The following is a 14,244-nucleotide window of genomic DNA, read 5'->3' as shown; positions in this document are numbered from 1 at the left end:
ACATTAGTTAAATAACATATTGGACACTGTGACTGATGGATGTTTAGATTGTTTTTTCTTTTATATGCGGACATTTTAGAACCTTGATGTTTGTGTGGTGTATCTAGACATATAGTGTTAATTGTATGATGTTTGTTTGGATTACTTGACTAGAATTATACATGAAATTGGCAGGTCTGATTGTATTTGTGAGATTGCAGGTCTGATAATAATTGTGTATGCTTAAATTGCATAATGCACCTGAATATGGCATTCCCACTACTGACGGATATATTCTTCGCAAAATCCGTTGGAAATTCATTCCCTGACACATGACATTACCGACAAATTATGTTCGTCGATAATTATCGACTACTTGATTCGTCGATAATTACTGACTAATGTATCCCTCAGTAATTACTGACAGATTAAGTAGTCGGTAATTACCGATTGGCCTAATTTGTCGGTAAGTATTACCTACGCCATATTTACTGATGGATTATCGCTCGTCGATAATCCGTCGGAAAAGAACGTTTACCAATAAATTTTGCTTAATTCCGACGGATTTTAACTGTCGCTAATACTTGTTTTTTTTATAGTGACATTTTGTGTTAATAGACACATTTTGTGTTAATAGCTTTAGTTTTGATATACAGTTTTATAATATAAACTGTGATGAAATATTATGCTTTTTAGATTTGGAAAAACTATAAATACAGACAAAGAAAAACAATTTTTGGGGTCTAAAGGTGCAATAATTGATGTCAAAGGACGTCGAGTGACACTAGTTATTACAATTGCAAACATAAAAAGTTATTTGGTTTTAGTTTAAAATGACGTAAATTGTACGTTGGAGCTTCGTCATCGAAGCTTCTAAGCATGCATATTTAAGAGACGTCGATCTCCTACCCAACTGACGTTCTTGATGTCGATATTCCTCTCTAATGTCAATTTGACGTCACCTGATATAATGTTGGAGGGTGATAAGGCATCAAAGATCGAGAATACCATATGTTAAAACATGTTAGAGAAAAATGTCTTTAAGTTAAATTGTTATAATATAAAAAGAAAAATCTTATAAAAATTTAGAAATGAGTGATTATTATGAGAATAATTATTAGTGTTAATCAGATTTATATTGTTTTTCAAACTATCTATATTTATTAATTAATTGGGGTGTGATGTTTAAATATGTTTTCAAATATTTTTTAAAATATGTCATTTTTCTTAGTCAGTGCCTTTGAATACACTACTTGTTATTTTTTGTTCTTACATATCTGACTCTTTTTTAGTTTTTATAGCCTTTTTATATGCTACTTTAAATTTTAGTCCGTATAAAATAATTATTGTATGAAAGAAATTTTAACTGTCAAAATTTTGTTTTTATCCCTACAAATACATGACTTTTCATTACGTTAGTATTGTAAATTTGACAATGTTATTGATGCTTCGTTTAATGAAAAAAGGGTAAAGAATAAAATGAGTAATGTATATGAAAAACAAAATCATTAAAAAAAATAAGGAAAAATTAAAATTGAAAGGAACCCAGAAATATAATTAAATCAAAATAAAATAAACCAATATTATTGGTTAGAGGAATACTGAAGTTGGTTTTCCAACTCAATGTTTTGGCTCAGGTTTGAGTGTTGTAGATCGAAAAATATAATAAATAAAATGTTACTAAAGAATCTCAGTCTATGAAGATTTGCAGAAAACTGATAAATATTCTTAAAAAAAAAATAAAACAAAACAGATAAAAAATTTGTAATTATACCAATAAAAAAGTTTGTGAAGTTGCAGATCCCTCACTATCCTTGAGTTACTGCTGCTGCCTCTGCTAGGGTTCCATAGTGTGCCCAGTCTGATGTACAACTTGACCGTTTTGGCTCATGTAAGTACTCCCAACCACACTCTTCGATCTCTGGTCCTATTTTGTGTGTAGTGTTAGAGCTTTGGTATTAAACGCCCTCTATTCATTTTTCCAGTTCCATAATCTTCTCCTAAGGCTGTGGTGTTCCGTTGTTCGATGTCGGAGTCTTGGAAAAACTAGCTCATTCCAGGTAAAGGAAGCTAGAACCCTCTGGTTGAGTGATGCGTTTTCTGTGGTTGCGTGTTTGTATGATGTGATTATGATATGTGTATGAGATGATTCGTGGAATTGAAATGATGAGTTTGGTATAAATTCGACATGAGGCCCGAAAGGGTTGGTATCAATGTGGCATGATAATGATATGAGACGGAGTTCCATATTCATGGTTCGAGATTAATGAGTTGGTATGGTTTGGCTAGGAATACGAAAGAGGCGAATTATGAGAAACTGTATGTGATGTATATGTATATGTATGTGCGTATGCATGCTGAATCCGTTTGGTTGATTAAGGATGTTGGTCCGTGTCAGTGTGTATTTCCTTGGGATCTCTAGGTGAGATCCTCAGGGTCACGCTTCAGTGGTCGGGACTTAATCCCATGGCCTATGTTAGTGGGTGTCCATGGTGGTGCCCCATCTGTATAACTAGGTAAGGATTCAAGGTAAGGTTGCATCTTGCACTCTAAGGGGTCAGTTAGTCTCATCTAGAGCGGACTGACTCCTATGGTGAGAGTAGCAGGAGGCCTGAAATTCATTAAGGGCTAACCAGGTGGTGAGGAAAAAATGGATTCATTGTAACACTTGTAACACATAGCTCGGGGGTGAGCAGAGGTATCCACCGCAAGTGCAAGCATCCACTGAGTCTTATCCGGATGAGTCTTATCCGTAGAGGTATCCGACTAGGTTATACTTATCCGGATGAGTCGAGTCGAGTCTTAGTGTATTATTTTGGGAGGTCGTAACATGCTTGTGTGATGTATGTATAATGGACTGTGAATATGTATCTGATTTCTTTGATGAAATGGTTTTTGGCTCTAGCTTACCCTTTTGCTTGTTTTATTGTCATGTGTGTGGTACTTCTCTTTTGCGATGATCATCAAATTATTGATGTGAGCAGAAGCGAGAGGTTCTCGCGATCAACAAAAGAACGGTGACTCCGCTGCGTATCCCGCTTGGGCTGGATTCTGATCCATGATCTTTCTTTTAGGGCCACGACCCATGTAGCATCTGTCCCTTACATTTCAAGTTGATTTCTGTAGAATATTTTATAATTGTTTCTTTTGGCATTGTTACGCGTTTTGGTTGGTTGTATGGACTTACTTTAAACTCCAGGATTGTGCTAAGATATTATTCTAGTATGATGCTTCTTTTAATTACGCTATTAATTAAATTGGATGTTATATTTATGGTATCAGAGCGGTCATTTCTTAAGTTTGTGGACTTGGATATCCGCTTAGCTTTCTTTGTGTCTTCTGAGTGCTCTTAGTTAAATTCTTACCTTTATCGAGCCTAACCAAGTGATTTTTTGTGTGCCAGTGAACTATGGCACCTCCTCGTAGGACTCCGCAATCATCCCAGGGTGATGTACCCGATATCGCCAGGGCAATAGAGGCGATGGTAGCTGCTATGGCGCAACAAAGTACAGCTCTGATGCAGCAACACGAAGCATCGATGCAGCGACAAGCAGCGTCGCTTGAGCAGCAACAGCTGGTGATGCAGTAGATGGAGGCTGCTAGGGTGGCTGCTGGGGATGCCCACCGGTAGCATATGGAAGCATTCTGCCAGCTGGAGGAGAACAGGGCGACTGCCCTGTGTTTGGCCTTCAGCCACGACCACTAGTTAGGGAGTGGAGTCTGGAAGACTTCCTGAAACACCATCTCGTGAAGTTCAACGGGAAGACTAGCCCAGATGCAGCCGATCAGTAGCTGAAGGACCTAGAGAGAATATTCGATGCGAAGATGTGCCCAGCAGATAACAGGTTGGCTTTTGCAGTTTATATGCTGACCGGAGAAGCTGAACACTGGTGGATTAGCATGAAATCCATCATGGAGGAGAGGGGAGAACGAGTCACATGGGAGGCCTTCCGGGGGAAGTTCCTCTCGGAGTATTTCCCCAACAGCGTGAGATATGCCAAGGAAGTGGAATTCCTCCAACTCACCCAGGGAGGGAAGTCAGTAGCTGAATATGTCGAGAAGTTCAAGCATCTCAGTCGTTTCTACACCTTGCCACTCGACGAGGAGTGGAGATGTCGCAAGTTTGAAAATGGACTTCGCGGCGACATTCGCTTGATGGTAGCACCCTTGTCCGTTAAGGATTTTGCTGCTCTGGTAGAGAAGGCCAGGGTAATGGAGAAGATGAAGAACGAACTGGAGAGTCAGAGGCCTTAGCAATCTCAAATAGTAGGGGGACCATCTGGGTCTAAGCCCAAACACGAGGAGCGGAGGAGACCATATGACAGACCCCACCATCAGCCTCAGGGGTTTAGGAGCTTTTCTCCTCAGCAGGGTCGGGTCCAGTGCTACATATGTGGGGGTCCTCACCTGACGAGTGCATGCCCACGCATGGAAGGTTACCGCAGATGCAACAATTGTGGCAAGGAGGGCCACTTTGGGAAGGATTGTCCCACTCTTCCTAGGGCAGCGGCACGCCGTCCGATTCAGGCTTCTCACCAGCATCAATGGAGAGACCGAGGCAACAGGCCTCAGGCGACGGGCCGAGTTTATGCCATGACAGGATCAGAAGCTACAGGTTCAGGTAACCTCGTGATGGGTTTTTGTTTGATAGCTGGGATGAAATATTGTGCACTATATGATTCTGGAGCGACACACTCCTTTGTGTCAGATGCTTGTGTAAAAAAATTGGGTCTACCGGTGTGTGAGCTGTAGTGTGAACTTGTGGTATCTACTCCGACATCGGGTTTGGTCAGGACGTCGTCCTTGTGTGCTAGGTGTCCTGTGGAGGTGGAAGGACGCAGATATAAGGTGAATCTGATATGTCTGCCTCTCTAAGACTTGGAAGTGATCTTAGGGATGGATTGACTCTCTGCCAATCGCATTCTTATAGACTGTTGAGAGAAGAGACTGTTGTTTTCCGACTCAGAGGAGCTTGAGTTGGTATCTTCTCAGGGTGTTATGAAGGAACTCCATGACGGCGCACAGTGTTACATAATCTTCACACATCTGGAGGTAGAGAGAGGAGATGCGACGTCCGTGATACCGGTAGTGCAAGATTTTGGGGATGTATTTCCAGAGGAAGTTTCGGGGCTGCCTCCCAGTAGAGAGGTGGAGTTCTTTATTGATCTAGTACCGGGGATAGGTCCGGTATCGCTTGCCCCTTATCGCATGGCTCCAGCCAAGTTAGTGGAACTCAAGAAACAGATAGAGGAACTAATGGAGAAGCAGTTTATCCGACCCAGCACTTTGCCTTGGGGAGCACCAGTGTTGTTAGTGAAGAAGAAGAATGGGAGTTTGCACCTGTGTGTGGACTACATGCAGTTAAATAAGATGACGATCAAGAATAAGTACCCTCTCCCGAGAATTGACGACTTGATGGATCAGCTGCATGGGTCATCAGTGTTTTCGAAGATAGATCTGCGGTACGGATACCATCAGATTTTGGTAAAGGCTGATGATGTACAGAAGACGGCCTTCAGGTCAAGATATGGCCACTACGAGTATGTGGTTATGCCTTTTGGTGTGACCAATGTTCCGACGGTAGACGACATCCTTATCTATTCCAGGACTTAGGAGGAGCATGCATAACACTTGAGGTTGGTGCTTGGCGTTCTGAGAGAGAAGCAACTGTATGCCAAGTTGTCCAAGTGTGAGTTCTGGATGGGTGAGGATCAGTTTTTGGGGCATGTGATATCCGCCCAGGGGATTGCAGTTTTAACATGATGTGATTATGATATGTGTATGAGATGATTCATGGAATTAAAATGATGAGTTTGGTATGAGTTCGACATGAGGCCCGAAAGGGTTGGTATCAATGTGGCATGATAATGATATGAGATGGAGTTCCATATTCATGGTTCGAGATTAATGAGTTGGTATGGTTTGGCTGGGAATACGAAAAGGCGAATTATGAAAAACTGTATGTGATGTATATGTATATGTATGTGTGTATGCATGCTGAATCTGTTTGGTTGATTAAGAATGTTGGTCCGTGTAAGTGTGTAATTCCTTGGGATCTCTAAGTGAGATCCTTAGGGTCGCGCTTTAGTGGTCGGGACGTAATCCCATGACCCCTGTTAGTGGGTGTCCATGGTGGTGCCCCATCTGTATAACTAGGTAAGGATTCAAGGTAAGGTTGCATCCTGCACTCTAAGGGGTCAGTTAGTCTCATCTAGAGCGGACTGACTCCTATGGTGAGAGTAGTAGGAGGCCTGAAATTCATTAAGGGCTAACCTTGTGGTGAGGAAAAAATGGATTCATTGTAACACTTGTAACACATAGCTCGGGGGTGAGCAGCTCGGGGGTGAGCAGAGGTATCCACCGCAAGTACAACCATCCGCTGAATCCGACCAGGTTATACTTATCTGAATGAGTCGAGTCGAGTCTTAGTGTATTGTTTTGGGAGGTCGTAACATGCTTGTGTGATGTATGTATAATGGACTGTGAATATGTATCTGATTTCTTTGATGAAATGGTTTTTGGCTCTAGCTTACCCTTTTGCTTGTTTTATTGTCTTGTGTGTGGTACTTCTCTTTTCCGATGATCATCACATTATTGATGTGAGCAGAAGCGAGAGGTTCTTGCGGTCAATAGGAGAACGGTGACTCCGCTGCATAGCCCGCCTGGGCTGGATTCTGATCCATGATCTTTCTTTTAGGGCCACGACCCATGTAGCATCTTTCCCTTACATTTCAAGTTGATTTCTGTAGAATATTTTGTAATTGTTTCTTTTGGCATCGTTACGCGTTTTGGTTGGTTGTATGGAGTTACTTTAAACTTCGGGACTACACTAAGATATTATTCTAGTATGACGCTTCTTTTAATTACGCTATTAATTAAATGGTGTGTTACAGTCTTCATTTATATTTCTCAATTATAATGATATTTTAACATTCACCGATTAAAAAATATTTATTTTATAATTTAAATAATTAAATTTCAATTGTATTTATTTTATTTTATAATTTAAAATAATTGTATTTATTTTATTTTATAATTTAAATTGAGTAGATATTATTATATTACTAAAATAGGTTGTGAAATGAATATCCAACTTTTAATACAATATCGATAGATATATATCGTTAAAGTTGTATATATTAACTTAACATTATTTATTTAAACTTTAATTTATAATTATTCTAATTTAATCACAACATAATTTATTCAAAAATATCGTAATTTAATAAAAATATCATACATTTTCATTATAACTATATAATAATAACAATGATTATATTAATTTAATTAAGATATTATATTAACTTAATTAATATATAAAAATTTAAAATAAGTGTACTTCATTTATATATATATATATATATATATATATATATTATTTAGGATAATGATATTTTTAAATTTTTTTCTTTTATTTATTTTTAATCTTTTACTTTAATTTTCATTAAATCATTACGTCACATCATTAAAAAAATCAAAACAAATAATTAAAAAATAATTAAAATATTAAATTAAAAATAAGTTAAAAAAAAGTTAATCAAAATATTGTTATTTTTTTAATAAATATCTAAGTATTACTTCTGCCTCTTTGTTCTATTTCCAATTTGAAAAGTGGTCAGATCACGGCAGCCACGCAGGTTTCCACTTCCAAACCCTATGGAACTAAATGTGATCGTGTATCTCAGCAAGTGACACGTGCTTCATAGTATGTGATGTGTCATCATATGTATGCACCAAAGTTGAGAGTTTCGACCCGAAATCTCTTTGACCTACTTTCTTCTTCTTTTCTCTCTTGGCCTAACGGAGTAATTTAATCAATGATAGGTTTGACATTGCATCCATCTTTGGTCAAATTGGTAATGTGATCTAGAAGGAAGGGCTCAAGTGCTTCACAAATTCCTTTATTCTTTATAGAATAGTCGAAAGTTTATGAGAAGGAGAAGGAAAATATATGTTGACTACCCATCATTTTTGACAACTTTTTTAATTACCTCACGTGCCATATTTTTCTTTCACATTTAACATTTCTCTTATTTATTCTTTTTTTAATTCATATCGGCTTACAAGGAAGGAGGAAGGCGCCCTCGTCTAAAATCAATCTCCTTTCTCTTGCTTCATCTTTCATACCTTTCTTCTTTCTTTCTTTTTTTTTGTCACTATTGTTGGAAACCAGGTTAATGAAATAAATATTTTTTTTTTTATAGTCGATGTCCCTTTCAAAAATTATTTTTTAATTGAATAGACGTTCTTAAATTTAAAAGGTGTTTTTCACAAATTTTACTTCCAATAAATAGTTCTATCTGCACGTAATTTTTTTTTATCAATTATCAAAATACATTCTAAAAATTTTAAGTAAACAAGAATTCATTTTGAGTCTTTATATGTCAAAAATCCCACATGCAAGTCCAAAAATTTCATATAGAACAGATTTTTTAAAAATATAAATTAATTCTATTCAAAATTTTGATAAAGTAGAATTCTAAATCCCAAATTCTAAACCTCGATCGATGTCAAGAGTTTTGTAACATATTCTGAATTTTTAACTGAATTTCTAACGGACGAAGTGAGAAATTAAAAAAAATGACAAAAAAATAATTTAGAAATTTTTTTTTGATAAATAAATAAAACTCAATTAATAAAATATATATTTATAGTTAAAAAGCTTTTTATGAATAAAATAATCAAATATTATTATTAAAATTATTATTGCTCTTAAACTATTTTCTAAATTTAACTTTTAGAATAATATCTAAAATTTATAAAATATTTACATTAGTGGAATATTAAAAAAACACATAATAAAAAGGAGAGAGAAATTGTTTTATTATAATAATAATTTCTATAAAAGATAGAGGAAATGATAGATAAAAAGAGAGAAAACGAAATTTTAAGACGTTAATTATATTTTAATAACTAAATTTTGATAATTTTATTTTATAAACTAAAATTTCTCTTGTAATCTAACGTGTGCATTTACTTGTTTTTTTAGTATCAAGGTTATATATATATATATATATATATATATATATATATATATATATATATATATATATATATAAAAGATGTAATGAAAAATAATTAATTTAATTATTAGTCTATTTGAATATTTATTAAAATCGTCTTTTAGAAACGAAAGAAAAATTGTTAAGGTGGATGATTTAAAAGATATTATTGGAAGACATATACGATTAGATTCCATTTGTATACTTGGTGGAATGTAGCATGTCATCATTTAAAAGATGTGAAACTTAGATGTTAAAAAATGATTTTTCATTTAACAACCATCAGAATAATTTTCTTGGGTATCAAGAAGACAACTTAGTTCATCTTTCTTTCTTCTGGATCAAGGAAGTGGTCAATTCGCTCCATGTCTTTCCGTCGTGTTGACTTTGAGTATATAAAACCCGCGAAACCCAAAAAAGGTTTCGTTGTAAAATCAGAACAACTACCAGACACGCTTCAAAATCTTATTTCTCTCTTCCAACAAAGTAAACTCTCTCTCTCTCACACAGTGTCATTGAATTTATCTGTACCTGCCACTGTTTCACCCTTGATGGCTCCCTCAGACTCTGAAACTTTGGGGCGCCATTCTCTGATTCCGACCTTTCTCTATTCCTGTCCCTCTCCGCAGCAAAAGATGGAGGCTTCAAGCTTCGTGGTTCGTTCTCCGAGTGAGAAACGCAGCATAGAGATGTTTTCGCCGGCGTTCTACGGTGCTTGCGCCATCGGAGGAACTCTCAGCTGTGGCGTCACGCACACAGCCGTCACGCCTCTTGACGTTGTCAAATGCAACATACAGGTCTCCTCAAGTTCTCTCCTTATGCGCCCACTTTTTCCTGCCACGCCATTGCATTTCGAATATTCAATTTTCGTAGAACAATTTTCTAACGAGGGCTGGGAGCGAATTGACGCCATGGGAAGTGAGAAATATGGGTTTAGTTCCCTCCATCTTTTAATTATCTTTTTATATGAAATATTCTTTTTTATAAGAAAAAACAGTTTAATTAGGTAAAATAGTTGTATATTATGATTAATTACAACTCATGGGAATGGTTTAACTGTTACCTTATCATAAAAGTTCTAAAGAAAAAAAAAAAAAGGGGGAGTCTTCCTTTATGGTTAATAGAGACAACACCGGAGCATTTAAAATGTAAGAATGTGAATATTGTTTAGATGAAGTAGGTATTGTTCTGTTTAGTGTTTATATGTGCATGCTTTTTAAAATAAAATTGTCCTGAGATCACTTAGACCTTATCGGTGAATTCGGATATGATTTTATATGATGATGTATTTAAGTAAAATCTGTGAGATATAATCCTAATAATGATATATTTAAGTAAAAAAAGTTACCATATTGTGGGTTTGTAATAGGATAACAATGTAATACTACTTTAAGCTCTCATGACATAATTTATATTTTAAAAAAATAAATTTACTTAAGTATTTTATTATTTGGAATGTAATTATATGTTACATTCTGATTAAATTCGCCCAAGGGAGCCCAGAACCACGTCAGTCAGACAGCCTTCGATTTGGGATTTTTTATCGTTATCTTCATGGTCTGTTTTGACTTATAATTATGAAAATGTCATGACAATGTTTCTGTGTTTGTATTTTATTGGAATCTCTTGAAATAAAGTGATATATAAATTTTTATGTGTCCACAATTCTAGCTATATATAAATTTCAGCAACCACGATTACAGCCACAGTTTCAAACCATGTGTATGACCAATTAGTCTTTTGAACATTGTATTCGTAATCTTTGACGTGATTTGGTTTCTGTTAACATTAAGTTATTAGTTATCATTTTCAGATAGACCCAGTCAAGTACAAGAACACGAGCACAGGATTTGGAGTGATGTTTAAGGAGCAAGGACTGAGGGGCTTTTACCGCGGATGGGCACCTACCTTTGTTGGTTACAGCGCACAGGGTGCCTTCAAATATGGATTGTATGAGTACTTCAAGAAGTACTATTCTGACATAGCTGGTCCAGAGTATGCAACGAAGTACAAGACATTGATTTACCTAGCTGGTTCAGCATCTTCGGAGTTGATTGCTGATGTTGCTCTTTGCCCATTTGAGGCTGTGAAGGTCAGAGTTCAAACTCAGCCTGGCTTTGCTAGAGGCCTAGCTGATGGACTTCCAAAGTTAGTCAGAACTGAAGGTGTCTCAGGGTATGCTTATCATGTTATAATTATTGTTAACTTAAATCTTCCCATTGTTTTGGTAAGAAGCTGTGGTTCTGGATTCCTTGCAATTACTTTTCCATGCATTCACAGTCAGCAACTCAAAACAAGATGAAACAGCTCATAATTTATCTCAATAAATGGACACACATTTCAGATTTGAGTAATCTGATCAACATCCAATGGTTACAAGAGCTGACCTGGTGAAGGTGTGGAAAAGTCAACTATACTGAATCCGGCACTATGAAGTGTACATTTTACTCATGATATATACTATTAGTAGGATTAGCGTTTAATGAAATGTCATTTGATTTCAGGCTCTACAAGGGAATTATGCCTCTGTGGGGAAGACAGGTTCCATGTAAGTTCCCCATCTTATACTTCGCAGTTCGACATAAAGTGCCTTTTTGGCTGAATTGGTTGCTCTCGTTATTTAATTTTCTGTTTTTAAAGATAATTCCAAAAGTAAAATGTCTCTTTGTTTTTGTTTGTTTCCTGTTCTCTGTATATGTTGCAATTTGTGTCTCAACTTGGCAGCTAACTGTTTAGCTAATATACTATTTTTTCTGGAGAATACTGGTTGGCATTTTGCTTTCTTACTATCTTGTAAAATTCGGAAGGATGTTTATTGCATTGTCGTAAATATGTAGTAAAAGAATGGGGAAACAAGTGAAATTTAGGTAGTCCAGATAAGGAACTATCTATTGTCAAGAGTCTCTACGTTGTTCCTTTTCCTTTTGCTGGTTTTCTGCCAACTTGTCAGTGTAAAAAATCCTATCAGAGATACCTTTTGTGTGTGTGTTTTCTAGTCTATAAAATTTCCTTCGGAAAATTGCTAATCAGATACCTAAACCATTACTTATTAAGTAAATAACTTTATTCCTTGCAGATACAATGATGAAGTTTGCTTCTTTTGAGAACATAGTTGAGATGATCTACAAGCATGTCATCTCCAAACCAAAATATGAATGCAGCAATTCCCAGCAACTAGGTGTGAGCATTGTCGGTGGATACATGGCTGGTATATTGTGTGCTGTCGTCTCCCATCCCGCTGATAACCTCGTCTCTTTCCTTAACAATTCCAAAGGGGCAAGTGTTGCTGATGTAAGTGCCAGATTTGATGTGCTTTTAACGCTTTAGACTTTCTTTGGTATTTTGTCTGAATAACTGCATTTGAAACATTATGTGACCAACCTGCGTAATGGGAAACAAATTAAAATAGGAAAAGGAAAAAAGAATCATACATGTTAAGGTGTCATAGGTTTAATGGAAAGAGCGTATGATTCTGCAGGACTGATATTTTTTTTTTTTCAAATGCAGGCTGTAAAGAAGCTTGGATTATGGGGTTTGTTTACCCGTGGTCTACCTCTTCGTATTCTTATGGTTGGAACTCTCACAGGAGCACAGTGGGGAATATATGATTCATTCAAAGTTTTTGTGGGGCTGTAAGTCTGCACCTTTTGCTAGCTGGTTATGATAAATAGAGTTTGTTTGGTCTATATCATGTAATTAATTAGTATTATATGGTAATGAAATTCCTTTTTTTCTTATCAGGCCAACCACTGGTGGTGTTGCTCCTGTTCCTCCTTCACCAGATGCTTAGCTTGCAAGTCAAATGGAAAACACTTACATCATTCTGAAGGTGCTGAATATATAGGGAATTTTTATACGAAATGAAGGAAAAGGCCAGCAAGTGTCTTTAAACTACTGGCCAAGGAATAAAAAATAATATATTTTTTTTAATAGGAAAATGTTTTATAGTAAATCCTAATTACTGTATTCACAGCAGTCACTATAGAATAGTCCTTCTAGATATGGTTTTGTAAGATTTTTTATCAGCTGTGTACTGAAATAATGCCTCACAGCAGTAAAAATCATTAGACCGCTTCTTCCTCACCCATTTTTTCTTTTTTCACCCCTATAAAATTGAAAATCCACATTTTACCCTTATAGTAAGAAATCCTAAAGTGCAAAAGTTTCACCTACTCACGCCGTTGTACCTCCCTTTCTCGTTCTTTTTTCTCTCTTCAAGCTTCTTCCTCCCCTAGCTATTTCTCTGCACTAGGCATGCCTCCACTCCTCTATGCAGTTCTCCCTTGACTGCTCCCTCTCCTTGAACCGCTCCATCACAATTGCACTGTGAACCACCACGTCCACTAGAAGGCTTGGGCACTAGCGTCGTAGTCGAACCATCACAACATGCGCAGAGCTCGCAACGATGGTTTGACCTTTCTTTGTGCCTCCTTCCATACACAGTTTGAAAACAATTAAAAATTTTGTAATAATAGAAATGTGAAAGAGTGGAGGTACATCATTCCAGACACTATTTTGGAAAAGACTTATGTTTTATACAATCTGAAAATGGGTGTTACAGAAGTTATTTTCGGATTTGGAAAAACATTCTGAAACATCAATTTTGGAAAAAAAAAATTATATTCTGGAACGAGTGTTCCCGAAGGTGTTTCTAGATCCAGAAATACATTCTAGAATATCCAATCCAAAATATAAAATAGAAGTCCAAAATGGATGTTTTGGAAGTCATTTATGAATCCACAAATATATTTCAGAACACATGATAGTTTTTTTTTTTTATATTTTTGGATTAGGTATTTTGAAATATATTTTTGAAACTTCAAAAATATCTTTTGGAAAACCTAATTTGAAATGTATTACTTTCACTTTCCAAATTGAGTGTTCTGAAAAATACTTTTTGAATTTGGAAATACCTTCCTGTAGTGAGAGGCCTAATGGTCGATTTATTCGACTAATAGAATTTGGGTCAAGCTATCAAGTCTCACGCTTTTTAAAGTTGAGGCTTAGGGGTTGTGTGGTGATAAGCCTAATGGTTAATATGTGTGGTGATAGGTCCAATGGCCAATTTGTTCGACTAATAAGATTTGGATCGAACTATCAAGCCTCACGCTTCTTAAAGCTAAGGCTTGGGGGTTGTGTCCAAATAGCTAGTCTATTCGACTAATAGGAGAATAGTTGATCTCATTGATGGAGGAGTAATATCAATCGTATTAAGTAGAATTTAAGGTGATTTATGATTATTAAAGATGAATGACGTTGAGGA

General features: G+C 36.2%; 1 protein-coding gene across 1 annotated transcript; it reads left to right on the top strand.

The window, feature by feature from the left end:
* The first annotated feature begins 9,331 nt into the window (after positions 1-9,331).
* LOC114180301 (mitochondrial phosphate carrier protein 2, mitochondrial-like) lies at positions 9,332-13,504 on the top strand. Its single transcript, XM_028066589.1, has 6 exons — positions 9,332-9,778; positions 10,795-11,156; positions 11,486-11,529; positions 12,058-12,272; positions 12,489-12,613; positions 12,723-13,504. Exons 1-6 carry the CDS (start codon positions 9,347-9,349, stop codon positions 12,769-12,771), a joined length of 1,227 nt encoding a protein of 408 aa, XP_027922390.1. The 5' UTR covers positions 9,332-9,346; the 3' UTR covers positions 12,772-13,504.
* Positions 13,505-14,244: the final 740 nt, after the last annotated feature.

The sequence above is a fragment of the Vigna unguiculata genome, chromosome 4 (genome assembly GCF_004118075.2).
Source record: "Vigna unguiculata cultivar IT97K-499-35 chromosome 4, ASM411807v1, whole genome shotgun sequence".
NCBI classification, from domain to species: domain Eukaryota; kingdom Viridiplantae; phylum Streptophyta; class Magnoliopsida; order Fabales; family Fabaceae; genus Vigna; species Vigna unguiculata.
This window is presented reverse-complemented; position numbering and strand designations above follow the sequence as displayed.